The 17,917-nt window shown below is 37.4% G+C and overlaps 1 protein-coding gene across 4 annotated transcripts in view; it reads right to left on the reverse strand.

Annotated features, from left to right (window-relative positions):
• The window catches only part of spire1b (spire-type actin nucleation factor 1b), a 75,107-nt gene that overhangs the window by 39,406 nt on the left and 17,784 nt on the right, over window positions 1-17,917 (reverse strand). For all 4 annotated transcript variants that reach the window (XM_062063698.1, XM_062063695.1, XM_062063696.1 and 1 more), the window contains exons 3-4: window positions 6,742-6,972; window positions 3,363-3,488 (exon numbers count right to left, since the gene is read on the reverse strand). In XM_062063698.1, coding sequence (XP_061919682.1) covers window positions 3,363-3,488; window positions 6,742-6,972 — 357 coding nt within the window. The remainder of the gene's footprint in view (window positions 1-3,362; window positions 3,489-6,741; window positions 6,973-17,917) is intronic.

The following is a 17,917-nucleotide window of genomic DNA, read 5'->3' on the forward strand; positions in this document are numbered from 1 at the left end:
AGCTAATGTACTGTAAATTAGCACCGAGATAGCGCATTTTGGAAAAGTGGAGCCATACTTTTTATCAGGCATACTTGCTTTGTTGGGATGGACAATTGCAACATATGAGTGCTGCTTAAGTGCTTGTTTCCCCGCCAAGCGTTTGAGTTGGTCTACAACCGGACCTGATGTTGAGCGCAACAAAGGTATCGAAATATGACAGCATCCACTTTTACGTGACTCGATACCCGTTAGTACCGACGGAATTCGGTCGGTATGTATTCAAAACCCATCCTTAGGTACCACTAAGTATGAGGTACTAATTCTGTGGGGGGGACTCATATTAATTTGTGCTCAGCTTTCATTTGCTCAACAGGTCATACTTTTTACAACTTAAATTCAGAGGTGGGTAGTAACGCGCTACATTTACTCCGTTACATCTACTTGAGTAACTTTTGGGATAAATCGTACTTCTAAGAGTATTTTTAATGCAACATACTTTTACTTGAGTATATTTATAGAGAAGAAACGCTACTTTTACTCCGCTCCATTTATCTACATTCAGCTCGCTACTCGCTACTGATTTTTATTGATTTGTTGCACGCTTTGTTTGTTTTGGTTTGTCAGACAGACCTTCAATGTAGGATCTATCGCATGCCTGCGTTTCACCAATCAAATACAGTCACTGGTGACGTTTGACTCCGTTTCACCAATCAAACAGAGCCAGGCGGTCACGTGATTAACTGCACATAAAGTTTCAGCGGTAACAAGCTTAAGCTTACATGAACTCAACGTCAAATTTGAGGAAGCACATCGCGGTAAGTAACGTTAGTAGATATTTTGGCTGTCACCGTAGGCTGATGTTAGCTTCCCTGCTATTAATCACTGTCAAATGTACATTGTGTGGGTACATTTAATAATGCACTGCAGCCTCATAGAGAGACAGACAAAGACACACACACACACGCACACACACATGCATAGAAACACCAATCAGAAGTGCACAGTGTGTTCTCAGGTGCAGCCCACACCTATCAGTTTAGGGTTTGCGTAAAGGCTAACTTGTTATTTCCCTTTATAATCTCTGCTTACTGAGCCTACGGTGCTGTTAAGTTATTGTGGCTCAATTTGCCTTAATTTTTTTTATGTTAATGTATTATTATTTAATATATATTATTGTTTTAGTTGCTTAAGAGATATTCCTGGCTCTAAATTTGCTCATTGCTATTTTAATGTTTTTGTGCATTATTTGTTGCCGTCATCATTAAACGAACAGGTTACTCATCAATTACTCAGTAATGGAGTAGTTTTTTCATAACATACTTTTTACTTTTACTCAAGTAAATATTTGGGTGACTACTCCTTACTTTGACTTGAGTAATAAAGCTCTAAAGTAACAGTACTCTTACTTCAGTACAATTTCTGGCTACTCTACCCACCTCTGCTTAAATTACAAGTATTTGGGTTTTACTCTTGATCAGGAGCTTTCATTTAAAGCCCATATTAACAACTTGGTCTCTAAGCTTAGGTTGAAGCTTGGTTTCTTTTTTAGAAATAAAAACTGCTTCTGTCTTAAATTGGTGACAGCAACTATCTTGCCCGTAATTAATTATGGAGACGTGTTTTATTTTAGTGCTTCGTCTAAATGCCTCCAGTCCTTGGACACTGTTTTTCACTCAGCACTAAGATTTGTTACTGGCTGCCGTAGTCTCACCCACCATTGTCAACTGTATATGAAGTCAGACTTATCTTCATTGAGTGCACGCAGATACACACATTGGCTGACTATCATTTATTTATAAGGCTCTTTTAGGTTTAATGCCACCATACTTGTGTACTTCGTTACAAAGAAAAAGCAGCTCTTATGCATTACGCTCTCACAATTTGTATGTTTTAACTGTTCCCCATGTACGGACTGAATTTGGCAAAAGAGCTTTTGGCATTGCTGCCCCTATGGCATGGAATGCATTGCAGCCGAAACTGAACTCACTGAACTACTTCCAATTGGAAACTTCCGTTCTGTCCTGAGGGACAGACTGCAAGAGACGTTTCCACAGTGCCTGTGTTTTTAAAAGGTGTAAATCTTTATTGTTTTACAGTTCTCTTTTATGTATTTTAAAATGTATGTCTTAACGTATTACTTTTTTGAAACTGCTCTGTGACATGTGCTGTTGACCTCTTGGCCAGATCACCCGTGTGAAAGAGATCTTGATCTCAATGGGTTTCTTATCTAGTTAAATAAAGGTTCTATAATGATGCAATACATCCTAAAAATTATTTACAAACGGGTTCTGTAACCCCGGATTTACACTAGATGCTGTGGAACGGCACCCGCACGGCGGCGGACTCTTTCCGTTTTTATTCAAGTCAACATGTCCGTTTCCACCGCTAGCGCTAAATATACGCAGAGCTTATATATTTGCCAGAGACCGCAACAAATCTGTTCAATTTAACTAAGATCAACTTGGGTTGGACAGGAAGTTACGCAAAAACACAAAATAAATCATCTCGTTTACTTTCAAAGGCGGTATAGCTCGGTTGGTAGAGTGGCTGTGCCAGCAACTGTAGGGTTCCAGGTTCGATCCCCATCCTAGTCACTGCCGTTGTGTCCTTGGGCAAGACACTTTACCTACCTGCTCCAAGTGCCACCCACACTGGTTTAAATGTAACTTAGATATTGGGTTTCACTGTGTAAAGCGCTTTGAGTCACTAGAGAAAAAGCGCTATATAAATATAATTCACTTCACAAAACAAAATATGCCATTTATTTTACACTTTGAAAAGTCCTAATAGGCGGCGACGGACACCAAGTCAACTTGTCAAAGGTTTTCAGATGAAATTTCACCTCATTAACACAAATGGATGAGGACATGCTCATTCTAAAGGTCCAAAATTAAAGAATATTATACAGGCATATCCTGGGCAGCAATGTAGGGATATGGGGTCTGTGTCAAATAACAGCTGATACGGGGACCGGGATAGCAGGGGAGTGGTGGTTGTGACAAGCTCACCAGGGTTGATGTTACTGTTGAATTGTTGCTTTCTACTAAAAAATAAAGTTGTTAATCAAGGCAAAACGGTCGCCGTTCAGCACCTATTATTAATGGCAGGGCCAAGTTTATTTGCTTCTGCTCCCTGGAAGGACCGAATAAACTTTTTGTGGTTCACTTTATCACTACATCCCGGGGGAAATCTGGGGTAAGGAGCAGCCTTACCCTGCACCTGCATGTACTGAGCAGTAATCATGTAATCACTAATAAATCTCCCGCCTTACATGTACTGTAGTTTTTCATAACAAGCGTAAAGGTCAGTCATCATCCTGTACAGGTTTATGTGAGAGGGGGGGAGGACTTCCCCACGCCCAATGTCAACCCTTGACCCACCTCTTTGGCACTCTTGATCTTCTCTAGGAAAGTCCGGAGTTCCCTGGTCTCCGTGTACAGAGCACGGCACACTGCCTGGTAGTGACTGGGGGCATCCGACTGACTGGGTAAATGCTCCGTACACATCTAGAAGAAAGGCAGAGACTTCAGAAGGGAGAACTGATGGGGAAATATCAAGTAGAATTCCAGGAATAAAGAAAGACATACATTGAGTTAGAACATGGGTCGGCAACCCAAAATGTTGAAAGAGCCATGTTGGACCAAAAATACAAAAAAATAATCTGCCTGGAGTCGCAAAAAATGTAAAGCCTTATATAAGTGCTCAAATGAAAGCAACACATGATGTAAGTGTCTATATTGGCAATATTAGACTACTATCAAAATGACTATGTGTCGCAGGCTCATGCAAATCTTTGTTGACAGAAATGTTGAAATGTAATATTTATTCTACACATTTTTACAACATTGGAAAATATTACTAAAACGGAGGCTTTTCAGAGGGTGTGATAACTCCTGGAAATGACTGGCTTAGAGTGGCCAAAGGTAAAGATGTGTGTGTCCAAGTTAACCTCTTAAGGCCCAATCTGTTTGTTTACATGCTTTTTTTTATTTCACTTTGATATTTGGGCTTATTGGATCCTAATTAGAATACAACTAAGAATCATCTTTTGATATGATGTACTTAGTCCATAAGTAACAAACGTGTACTTCATGTTTAGTGACATGCTATTTCTTATTTTTACACTTTTTTTCCCAAATTCTATTGTATGTTATACTCTTCTGACACCACCAGATGGCAGTATAAGTGTCCACATAAGCGGCCATAAGACCCCAATTCAGTAGTGTACACAATTTTGGAAATAAGAGCTAAAAGGTGCTGTCCATGAATTGATTAACGTGGACCCCGACTTAAACAAGTTGAAAAACTTATTGGGGTGTTACCATTTAGTGGTCAATTGTACGGAATATGTACTGTACTGTGCAATCTACTAATAAAAGTCTCAATCAATCAATCAATCAATCCACGCATGTGGCCACTAAGCCTTTAGGAAACGGAAACTGCAAATAAAATGAGTTTAAATATACCTAAAATACGAGGCATATTAGTGTATTATGTACATACAGCTAGCATAAATAGCATGTTAGCATAGATTAGCTTGCAGTCATGCAGTGACCAAATATGTTTGATTAGCACTCCACACAAGTCAATAACATCAACAAAGCTCAGCTTTGTGCATTCATGCACAGCATAAAACGTTTGATAGACAAATAGAGACGAAGAAGAAGGAGTGGCATAAAATACGTCTGTCTGTGGCAGCATCAAGGAAAGTTGTACATGTAAACAACCTACGGTGCGTTCAAGGAATGCCGAAATCAGGACAAAATGGCGCACGCCAAATACTCTCATCAGTGAACCATGTGTAATGTAAACAGTGGGATTTCTAACAATTAGGACACTTTGTGTCATGTTTGTCCTCCTAGAGAAACCATATTAAAACAACAAATTTTTTTTTTCCTCATCTTTTTCCATTTTCATACATTTTTGATAAAGCTCCAGGGAGCCACTAGGACGGCGGTAAAGAGCCGATTGTGGCTCGGAAGCCGCGCGTTGCCCACCCCCGAGTTAGAACAACACCCATCAGCATAGTGATACCCAAGCTGCTATGGGGGGAGTCACATGGGACGGATTGAAATCATTGCATAATTGCTTAATTGGGCCATTAGGTAATTAAAATTGGAAATAAATACACATGTGATTAAATGTCTCATTAATTACCTTGAAGAGGTCATTATATTATTTTATTTTCAAAATGTTTAACACTTCCTTGTGGTCTACATAACATTTAATTGTGTTTTTTTGGTCAAAATTATGCATAGATTAAGTTTTACAGACCAAAAATACCGTCAAAGCGCTTTGAGTACCTTGAAGGTAGAAAAGCGCTATACAAGTATAACCCATTTATCATTTATTATCTTCCATCCATCCATCCATCCATTTTCTACCGCTTGTCCCTTTTGGGGTACAGACCATCTTCAAGCCGCTTTTTGACCGTCCTTTCAGGATCTGCCGTTTCGTGGTCGTGGCTCCACCTCGACTGTGACTTCTCTTCGTCAGCCATGATGTATTTTTTTAGTACGTCCATAACGATTCTACTGACAGTTATGTGAACCATAACTGATTTGATTGTGAATCATAACTGACTTAATTATTTATAAAGAGATCTGTTGTAATTCATTGATGTTGCAGTTGCGTTGCAAAATGAGGACTGAAGTGAACAAATGTGCTAGTAATTGCTACGAATTGGAAAAGGGGTAGGATTAAATAAGCTTTGCTTCTTCCTACTCTATTTCGAACATGTTGTAAAGAGAAATGTAAATTATATGATGTAGCACTGTGTAACTGTATACAAATTCCAAATAAAATTAAACCAAAAAGACATAAGTTAGAACTATACGCTACTTTCTATTAGAAATAGCAACAGCGGAGGATGCATGTGCACGTACGAGCCAGTCTGCCCCACAACAAGAGGATAGAGAAAAAGAAGGAACTAATTGACAACAGCAGTGGTCCCCAAACTACAGCCCACTGGCCGGATTTTGGACGCTGGCAGGCCGTATCCGGAAAGTCCCAAGTTAAAAAAAAACAACAAGAAAGAAAAAAACTTTTTTTACTGTCCTTTCTAATGCATTTTCTACCGCTTGTTACTCTCAGGCAAATAATATTGTCTGAAAATGCATTTTCCCATCGATAACGTGACATCGCCCTCTTTATATATTTTATATAAATAAATAAAAAATAAAATATATATATATATATTATTTTTTTAACACAATCCAGCCCCCGAGTCAAAAAGTTTGGGGACCCCTGGACTACAGTGTCGGACTACAATGGCGGACTCGCGCAAAGCTCTTTGTGTAAATTGCTACCAAATATGGAGATATCCGCTGACGTCACCAATTGGAAAAACGTCACAAATAATTTAATTTTAAACGGCTTGTTTGGAGGAAGTAAAAAGGAAGTCAAGATTGTTTTAAAAATATCTCCACAACGGTTTGATTTCTAATTTTCGGGACTTATGCAGATCCCAAATACACAAAAACAGGTACCAGCAGGTAAGAAAAGTTGGTTTTGCTTAATAGGTCCCCTTTAATGTAAAATTAAATTAATTTATTTAATTTTATCATTAATTATCAAAATATTGAATCAATATTTAATTGATGATTTAATAATCTTAGTTAATGAGACATTTAATAACACATTAATGCATTTATTTCCAATGCTTATTAATTAATAACAATTTTAAGTAATTATTTGAATATATTTTTATTTATTGCATTCTCCAAAACCTTCCACCGCACTCCTTTTATTTTTGCATACCTTGAGGATACCCCTGTAGCCATGAAGGCTAGAAATGTTGTCAGGGTCGTCATCCGTGTCATCTTCTTCCTCGGTTGCCTCGTAGCCTTCATCAGGGCAGACATCGCTCTCCACTATGTTGGTCATCATGTCAATGAGCTGCTCCAGAGGAGGACTCAGTTCCCTCTCCTCGTTCTCTTTCAGCCCGTAGTCCAGAGCTTTGTAGACCATGATACCAAGAGACTCAATCACCTGCAAGAACACAGAGAAGCCCACATCTTAAAATCCAAACAGTACACTTCTATCCAATCAACACATTATTCTCCTTAGACATATTTCTGAATGTTAAGATATACTGTTGTGAAAATTTTATACAGCAGCAATATTTGGATGTAATTAATTTTTTTTTTCCACATTTCTTCATTTAAAACAAAGCGTACTTAAGTAACAATAACTGGTTTCTATTAATCATCTCAAATCATGCATGAAACTCCACAAGGCCAATGACCCCGACTCCAAGCCCGCCTTGTGATATTACATAAATGAACACATACTTGCATATTTGCACTGCTGCCGTCACATATTTTTGCACAATGAACTCTAGGTCATGGGATTTGGTGTTATTGTCTTGTATTCTGCTATTGTGATGGCACATTAAGATTGAAAAGCAGTCAGTATTTTATTTTTCTTTGTTTTTTTTGTTTGACAACACTATAACGCAAAGGTTCCAGTTGCAATATGTTATTCATTTATCATGTTACCATCTCTATTCTTCTATTTGACATATATTCTATTATTTGATTGATGCATTATACGTGTTATATATGTCTACACGTTATATATGTGTCTGTACACGTTATATATGTGTCTGTCAGATTTGTATTCCTTTATTTACTTCACATCTGTTATGTATATATATATATGTGTGTGTGTGTGTGTATGTGTTTTTTAACCTATTTAATTAAAAAAAACCTAATTGTTAACTTTTTTCTCCTATTTTTCTGCATCACTGCATAATAAACTTTTGCTCCACATCCTCGATAATTTTACTTCTCTCATATGACATTTTAATAATGAATTACAGGAAGTGAAAAAACTCTGGAACAAACTTTTCTTTTTAATAACAAATGTAAACACATGTGAAAGGCAGGATTGTAAATAGAAAATATAATTGCTGAAACATGCAGAGAGGATTTAAAAAGATCTGCTTCTTCCTATTCTTTTTCGGACATGTTGAATTCTTTTAACTGTGATATTATTTTAATGTAACATTTTAAACGTGTCCAAAACAAATTAGGTGTGGGTATCCTTTACATTTGAATCGATACAGTACCAATTACTTGTTATTCAATACTAGTTTTCGGTACTCTTGTTTGCGATCATGTGTTAATCAATCTTAATTTGCTCAATAATTAAATCATTTTGTATTTTAACATTTAAACATTGAGCTGATAATGGTAACTGTGCTGCAGAGTTGTTATATCTTGTTTTCTTACACTTCTGAGTATTATGTAGTAGATTTTGCATTGAGTCGAAATTACAACACATAGGAGGGCAGTAGTACGGTGTGTTTCCTTGCCAGGAAGTAGTCTTTGCCAATAAGCTGAATGTGCCAGTCTAGTCTTTTGTTGAGCCCTAAAAAGTTTGTATACTGTAAGTATTGTACTTATTGCACACCAGCTGTTTGATTGTGTTATATTGTTCTCCTGCCTTCCCTATTGTTTTGCCCCTGCATTTTCCCCGTTGTGTTTTTTTTTTTCCTCAGTTCATTCTACCTCGGCGAGTGGCGGACCATCGGGGCACACCTGCAGCTAATCAGTCCATGGACTACTTTAAGCTTGACACAGACAGCTGTGCCTTGCTGGTTATTGATGTTGAAGTCGCCATGCAAAACCGCTAATGCTAATCAGGAGCATTTATATGGCACAGCCATGAGCATCAAGTTAGCGCACTTTGGAATAGTGGAACCTTTCTTTGCATTCAGGCGTTCTCCATTGGACATACTTGCTTTGTTGGCATGGAAAATTGCAACATTACCTAGAGGTAGGTGTTTGAGCCGGTAGTTAGTCTGCAGCTGGACGTGACGTCACTAGTAACAAAGGTATCAAAATATGGATTTTACTTGAATAAATACTCGGTTGAACGAAAGGAATTTGATCAGTACCTATTGAAGTACCAAATTCATTACCCAGCCCTAAAATAAATGGATCACCACAGGAAACACTTGGCTTTCCAAGTACTACCATGATGACCAACATTAAAATACAGTAGCGTAGTAGGCCTAAATATTCATTAAAAACAAGGAAGAGGTTTTATCTAACAAGTATATTTAATATTGTCGGCCACTAACATTACACACAGTTTGAATAGTAACAGTGCGTTTAAATATTGAAGTGATTATTTGGTGTACCACTAGATGAAGCCATAGACCACAGTTTGAGAATCACTGAAGTAGACTATGAAATAGACTATGACCATGACAATGAGCATGTTATTTATCATTGCACTGTTTTATTTTACATTCCTGTACTTTTCATGCACCGAAATAATCAAATTAAATTTTTGTGGTGCACACATTTTTATGTAAATAGAAAACGATGTTTCGGGATTATATTCCACTACTTGAAGGTAGAAAAGCGCTACACAAGTATAACCCATTTATCATTTAATTTACTTATGCAAAACCATATTGCCCTATTTTCCAGACCATAGAGCGCACCGGATTATAAAGCGCACTGCCGATGAATGGTCTATGTTTTAAAAATCTTTTTTCATGTACAAGGCGCACCGGATTATAGGGTGCATTAAAGGACTCATAATTTTTTTTTTTTTTTCTAAATTGAAAACACTTCCTTGTGGTCTACATAACATGTAATGGTGGTTCTTTGGTCAAAATGTTGCATAGATGATGTTTTACAGATCATCTTCAAGCCGCTTTCTGACAGTCGCTTCCGGATGCGCCGTTTTGTGGGCTGTCTTATTTACGTGGCTCACCTTCGGCCGCGTCTTCTCCCCGTCATCTTTGTTGTAGCGGTGTCGCGTGCAAGAACGGGAGTGGAAGAAATGTCAAAAGATGGAGATAACTGTTTCAATGACATTCAGACTTTACTTAAATCAATAACGGAGCAGCATCTCCTCATCCGAAAACAACGGAAATGCGTCCCAGGAAAAACCGTTCGACCGGAACTCTCTAATAACTAAAGTTCCTTGGGTGAATAATGTAAACTCACTACACCGGTATGTTTTAGCGCTTTCATGGAGAGTTTACTGACAGATATAAGTAAGAACTTTACACTACTTTATATTAGAAATGGCAACAGCGGAGGATGAATGTCCCATAACAAGAAGATAGAGAAAAAGAAGAAGCGTATCAACTACGATGTCAACATGGACTACAAAGGCGGATGCTCACAAATTTTCAGGACTTATGCAGATCCCAAATACAGATCAGCAGGTACCAGAAGGTAAGAAAAGTTTCTTTTGCATAAGATTGCGAAACAAAACGGCAGATAATAAGTCTTACCTTATACACACACCATAATAATACTCGTATGTTGAGGCACATCAAGCGGTGCGGCTTTATAGCTTACCAAAGTTGTACTAAAACATTTTGATGGATTTTTGAGCGCCGTGTGTAAAGTTCTATATTTTCAATGGAACATATAAAATGTTGGTTTTGTTTCCTTGAGTCATATTGCCATCGTAGTGCAGTCTAGACATATCTCTTATGTTTGACTGCCGTCTACTGGTCACACTTATCATACCAAATAAAATTGCTTCGAGGTCGGTAAGCATAACCAGAATTATTCCGTACATTAGCCGCATCAGGTTATAAGGCGCACTGTCGAGTTTTGAGGGGGAAAAAATGATTTTAAGTGCGCCTTATAGTCCGGAAAATACGGTAAATGGCATCATATTAAATGCTGTCAGGGTGGGTGTACAATACACATAATGACTAACAAAGAGTCATCCTTATTTGCTGTTATTTCTATCAATGTATCCATTCAATTCGTAAACCACTTGTCCTCATTAGGGTCTCGGGTAAGCTCACGGTGCATATAGCTAATCCCTTAAATCTATACGGATTCATGTTAGCATGTTTGTACCATATGAATGTGGAACCGGAGAGTCATGGCTGATAAAACCCGCAATGCCAAGTACAGCTCAGACAAAGTAGAAGAGTGAGAAATCACACAGGGGATTAATCTGCTTGCCTGAGCACTGAGAAAAGAGAGAGAGAGCAGGCCGGACTGCATAAACAAGTGATCTAAAGTGGCAGCATGGATGAATGAGGGAAGAAAGGAAGAATGGAGGTAAAAAGAGATGATGAGGAGGTGGGAGTGGAACAAAGAAATGTATGAGTAGATACGAATGATAAAAGAGGTCAGAAAGGTAGAGAATTCCAACGTGTAGTTTTCCTTTGTATCTCCATCTGTGCATTGGAGCTGAGGATCTTCAGGGGGTATGGCTGAGTGCCACTTCCTAGTTAGAGCCTAAGCCCTCACCAAACATACGTACAGAAACTATTAAAAACTTCCCAAAATCCCTGCTATGAACTCGGGCAGTACAGAACGCTGACAGGTATAAATTATGTTGCTCTGCCCGACAGAGAACATTTTCAAGCTTATTTTTCCAAGCTACACATTTCTACAAAATGTAAATTATTATTTTCTTGCTCAGAATCGAGATTGCAATTCTCTGGGCAAATAAATCACATCGTTACTGAATATTGTTTTCAGAACTATGAGACTCTTTATTAAAGACGTTTCCTGCGGTCTTTTTGCTATTCTGGATCTCATACCATAAACAAGGGCGTCGCACCAAATTCTGGGCCCCGCATACACAAGACTCCTGAAGGGAGCCCCCCCCCCCACCCCCACACACACACACACACACACACACACAGACACACACACACACACACACACACACAATCCTAAACTCTAACATGCACTAAAAAAAACTAATTGTTGCATTATTTGGTCCAAACCAGCTTTGCAAAACCCATGTAAAAACCTTAATTAGGTTTTTGACTTCAAAAGATGGGAATAACATACCGAGAACATATCTGGATAAATCCCTGAAATAATTTGGTTTTGTTTTTAAAAATAAATATTTTGAGGGTTGTTGGGGGGGTTTTTTTACAAAAAATGCCAAAAATGTAATATAAAGAGGCCAGAATATAAATTAAAATATTCATATACACTTAAATATGATTACAAATATTAATTTAATTAAATTAAAGTACCAATGATTGTCACACACACACTAGATGTGGTGAAATTTGTCCTCTGCATTTGTCCCATCCCCTTGGGGAGCAGTGGGCAGCAGCGGCGCCGCGCCCGGGAATCATTTTGGTGATTTAACCCCCAACTCCAACCCTTTGTTGCTGAGTGCCAAGCAGGGAGGTTATGGGTCCCATTTTTATAGTCAAGTTTTGTAAAATAGAGATGAGCTGATACCTGATTATCATCACTGGGTAATACAGTATAAATCATAATAATATATCATTATTACCATCATCATGTATTGTTATTAGTGCATCCCCTGGGGTTTAGGCCTCCCCCTATCTTTAAAAATGAATGACGTTCCTGTTTGTAACTTTATTCAAGGGTCCTTGAACGCACCACAACTAGGTGCAATGAAATGCAAAAGTGAAACGTGTACGTAAGTTTCTCCTTTGCTGTCACAGATAGATTTATTATATTTTTACCTTTCTTCTATCACCTCATCCTTGTTCCAAAATGTTGGTGCTGTGAGTGAACGCTATGAAGGTAATCTTTGATGACGTTATGACGGTGTTCGAGGGCGAGGTTTGCCACTATTTAGGTGAAACAAACCATTTAGTATTTTTGGAGGGGCATAGGTAGACTTAGATATGCTTAATTTAACTTAAGAACATTTGACATTGTTCAATAATAAGGTTATAGTTATTTTATCTTAACATTTATATCTATGTTACAACTTCTATATTTAAATGACAGAAAATATTATTCAAACATCCCCAATTTCCCTTCCTGTTTGACGCCCCTGGCCATAGCCACAATGCAAAATCCCGGGAGTACAGTTGATTAATGAGTTTATTAAAAGAAATGAGATGAAAGACAAAATAATCTATCAAGGCTATCGCTCATTCCAAAATACATTCACGAAAATAATAAAGACTCAATTAATACATACGATCGCTTCTCCCACCAGCTGATGAATGATAGCATTAACCTCCCTGGCCGGGGCAGCGAAGTCAACTCGCCCTGGCGAGTGTTGGCTGTCATGCTCAAGACAGTGTAGCATTACTCTTTAAGTAAAATGGCAGTGTTTGTTTGTGTTAGTAAAATTTCTAAACAAAAAAAATAGTATCTATATGATTGTAACGTTGTTTAGATTTTTCAAGTACAAGTTAAGAGTTTATTTTATGCATGTTTTCTTTTTCCACACTAATCTTCATTGCCGAAAAATATATTGGGAAAATCCCATTTAAGTTCCATTTTAAAAGAGAATAAGTCATAGTTCACTTGATTCTAACAATGAACCTTCCTCGTGGTAGTGAGGCATCTGAACATGAAGGCTGACCAACCATGCATATCAGCCTCCTTGATTGGTTCCCAGGCTTCCAAGCAACCAAGCATAATGATGGGCTGAAGAGGAAATGAAGAAGGGGGAATGCTGGCAAAAGTAGGGATGTTCCGATCAAGGTTTTATGATGCCGATACCGATCCTCCATGAGTGAGATTGGCCGATACAATACTGATACTGATCACATGTATTAACTGTGCATTTTTTTATTTACTTAAGGTGAGTGCTGTTGACAGTTTAACAAGATCAACACAATATTTAAATGTGTTCCTTATTGTTTTTTTTCCCTGAAATACGTTGAAATACTAAATTACCAAAATAATCGATAGCTGCAGCCTTACATATCTCTTACGACTACATGGTAATACACACTTTTTTAAAGTTGTTTACAAATATTTAATTCATCTTCTTCATCATGAGACAGAATAAGGAGAAGTATTTGCCTCAGGCAAATTGTTCAAGGAGATTGTTTTCTAAGAATCTTAATCCTGACTGCAGTCCTTCGATAGCTGACTGTCATAAGACGAGCATGTCTACTTCTACTTGTGGAAAAAACACCTAACCTTATATTAAGATAGCTAGAAAACGTACACGTTAGGCTCGCACAATATAGACAATATACGATATAAATTATATGAATCTGGCCAACCACATAGCTTTTAATATGATGGTTTTATTGTGATAATGCATGCTGATGACACATTGGAGCGGTGTCCAGCAAATTTGACAGCGACAGGCAAAGGAAGGCGTCCTTAGAGCACTGTAGCATGGGCGCTAGTGGCTAATGTACATCAACAGTGAAAAACTGCTTTTAAGTCAGCAATCCTCGCCTCCATGGCGGAAAATAAACTATATTTCTTACAAGTATAATTATCATTGAAGGACGAGGAACAGCTAAACAGGTTTCACTACAACCGTGGAAGCAGTCCCTGCTGTGCTGGGCTGGATGGTGTTTATTTTATTTGGGTTTTGTTTTTTTACATCGAAGCAGGTCAAAATAAGATTGACTCAGATGATAACACAATTAAACTGACATGTTAGTTAAAGTATAAACATATGTTGACAGAAACGAAATCCAATCACAAATAATTTTGTCTTGTCAATGGGTGGGGACAAGTTTGGAGTGTGTCCAATCGCAGCTCTTTAAAGTACCAGTACAGTGGAAAAACAAACTACTTCTATGTTGAAGCTATTATCATATATATCTGATGTATGGCACCTATATACTTACAAGGTTTGCGAGTAAATAGAAATGATCAAAACAGTATCAATCTCTCTGAGATTCCTGAGCCATTTTGACAGATAATGAGGAAGCCAGTCACGTGATCGTGTGACGTAGAGTTAGGGACCGCAGATCCCTTCCCCACCAACAACAATGCAAATCATGCAGACTTTGTGAGAGTCAACAAGGATTACTTTGAGCAAAATGATGATCCAGAACCTTGTACTGTTGATCCTGAATATAAGGAGGACGAGCTACAAGTTTTAGAAGCTCTGCTAAACAGATCCAGCTTTAGTGAAACACAAAGCATCATGTTGCAGTATTGCTAATGCTAAACAAGAAATACAAACTATAAACATAATAAAACGATAGCTCACTGTACAATGTCTGCTCTCACTTCGATGACGACTGATAAGATGTCCATATCTTCCAGTTTATATGAATAATTAATCTTGATGCACACGAAGGGTTAACAAGGAAAAGTCTCCCTGCAGACACTGTCTTTGTTTGTGTGTGTTTGTCTCCATCTCAGTATATACATTGAATGTCTCCATCTCAGTGTATACATTGAATGTCACAGATGAACAACTTCTAGATGTATGACTAAATCCTCCTAATATCCAGATGAAATCTAGAACAACTTTTATAAGCCGAGATGCGATAATGTAGGAGCAGCAAGACATCGCTGCTGGCTCGCAGTAAAGGCAGCTGAGGGTTACTTAGCTGTTTGGGTCATTGTTCGTCTGCGTTAGCGCTTATAATGACAACATTGCTAATATTTGGTAGATATTCAGTTCTCGATATGTATTACGTTGGCAGGTTTTGGATGTTTTTTTGGAGGGTTTTGTGGGCAAAATAGAGAGCCCCCATTGACTACAATTTTAGCAGACTTTTTATGTATTTATTTATTCACGACTTAGAAAAGATTTTAAAAAATAAATAAAAACAATGTGTTTAGCAGGTGCGGAAAACAGCGCTCAGAGGCAGGTAAAAAGTCACTGCAGGACAACACACAAAACAGAAAAAAGAAACTAGAAATAAGAGCGCTGGACAGGAACATAACACTAAACACAGGAAAATACAAAATAGAGTCAGGCCTATATAACAGGTCCTGACATCCTCATAGTTAATAATTTTGGTTTGATTGATTTTTCAGCTGACAAATGTTTAAATCTTAGCAGAGGTTCATCTCTATAAATTTTGCAATCTGTGTAGTTAAGATGAAGTTAAGGAAAACAATGTTAATTTTCCTGCACACAGAAGCCATGTAGGAAGCATCTAAACATCTATCCACTCACTTCTCAACATCTAAACTTAATCCACATCCAAGACGCACTTACAATGGTCTTCAAGATATTATTCACACAAACAGACTGGCATGTGAACAAACTGTGTAGGCTCACAATTTGCAGTGAAATTTGTGGAATTGCCTCTAAGACACAAAAACATCATCTGATATACACAACCCTTTAGAGTTCACATTCTTTGAGGTCGAGTGCACACAATGTGATATTTATTCATAGTGGAGTTCGGGCTACACTGGATGTATTGACACTCTGTCAGGGAGAAAGTTCAACCAGCAAGTCTGCGGTAATTCGTTACGTCTGCCAAGTGCAAAAGAATGAAGACATAAGGTATACTTTTGATCGCAGTTACTTCATTAAAATGAAACCCACAATAAACGACCCGTTTATTAAGGCTGGGTAGGCAAGGACTTCATGATGCGATACTGATCACGATACAATACAGTATTGGGATATTGTGAAATGGCAATACATTGCGATATTTTACATAGTTGATTAATAAGTGTAAAATGCAGCTTAAAATATATTTTTAATATACAGTACAGGCAAAAGTTTGGACACACCTTCTCATTCAATGTGTTTTCTTTACATTGATTGATTGATTTATTTATTTTCATGACTATTTACATAGCAGATTGTCACTGAAGGCATCAAAACTATGAATGAACACATGTGGAGTTATATACTTAACAAAACAAGGTGAAATAATTAAAAACATGTTTATATGTTTTTAATTTTCCTGAGGGAACTCTCCTGAAGGAATCAATAAAGTACTATCTATCTATCTACATTCTAGTTTCTTCAAAATAGCCACCCTTTGCTCTGATTACAGCTTTGCACTCTCTTGGCATTCTCTCGATGAGCTTCAAGAACACCTGTGGAGTGAAAACCATTTTAGTTGACCTCTTGAAGCTCATTGAGAAAATGCCAAGAGTGTGCGAAAAAGTAATCAGAGCAAAGGGTGGCTGTTTTGAAGAAACGAGAATATAAAACTTGTTTTGAGTTATTTCACCTTTTTTTGTTAAGTACATAACTCCACATGTGTTCATTCATAGTTTTGATGCCTTCAGTGACAATCAACAATGTAAATAGTCATGAAAATAAAGAAAACGCATTGAATGAGAAGGTGTGTCCAAACTTTTGGCCTGCACTGTATATATACTAGATGACAGTAATACTTCATTGGAAAAATTGAGTCAAAAACAATGAAATTCAAATGATCCACTTCAATTTATTGCAATGGATCAAGTTTTTGCGACTTAAATGTAAAAAAATGCCCTCTAATTCACAACTGTGGACTTCTTGTACTGCCTTGCTCAACACTACAGCAGCATAGCTTTTTCAGAGACTTGAGTTACAATCAGCCCCAAATTTAAAAAATAAAAATAAAAGATTATATCAAGACATTAAAAATAATTATTATATCGTTAGAAGTGTTGTTGTGTATTGCCAAATCAATATTTTTATCGTTTACGGCGACTAACTCATTAAATCCTGGTGTGCCGTGTTATTCTTATTACTTAAAAGTGCCCGCTTAAGTTCACGTCAACATACATGACCAACCGCTTTGGTCGACATAAAATTTGAGAAGCGAAGGGTTAATTTCTGTAAAAAGGGTCTGTTCATGTGTTGGGAGTATTGTGACACTCATAATTATCACTAAGAAGCAACCTAAATGTTGTTTAGTTACATAAGCAATAAACATCTACACGCTTCCCGTTCAGTGCAAAATAAGCTTCAAAATAAAAGCATGGCTATATAAACCGAAATTCTTCCCCAGCAATTAACAAAATGTTGTTTTATTTTTCTTAGATTGTTCATCAATTGAAGTTACATTTGCCATAGACTAAACTATCGAACCATATTTGTTAAAAATATGAAATATGTTTAAAATATGAAAACAGAATAAAAATGTGCACAAATAAAATAAAATAACGTCAAACTGCCCTAGATTAAAAATATATTTTATTATCGCCTAGTCACTATGTTTCTGGCGAAAGCAATGGCTGATTTCAGTTGACTATGGCAATGTTGACAACCGTCTATGTCGACATAAGTCAGGCTAACTAAGGACCGCAGACAAAAATGTTTTCCACTA

Source organism: Entelurus aequoreus, linkage group LG11 (assembly GCF_033978785.1).
Source record: "Entelurus aequoreus isolate RoL-2023_Sb linkage group LG11, RoL_Eaeq_v1.1, whole genome shotgun sequence".
In the NCBI taxonomy this organism is placed as follows: Eukaryota; Metazoa; Chordata; class Actinopteri; order Syngnathiformes; family Syngnathidae; genus Entelurus; species Entelurus aequoreus.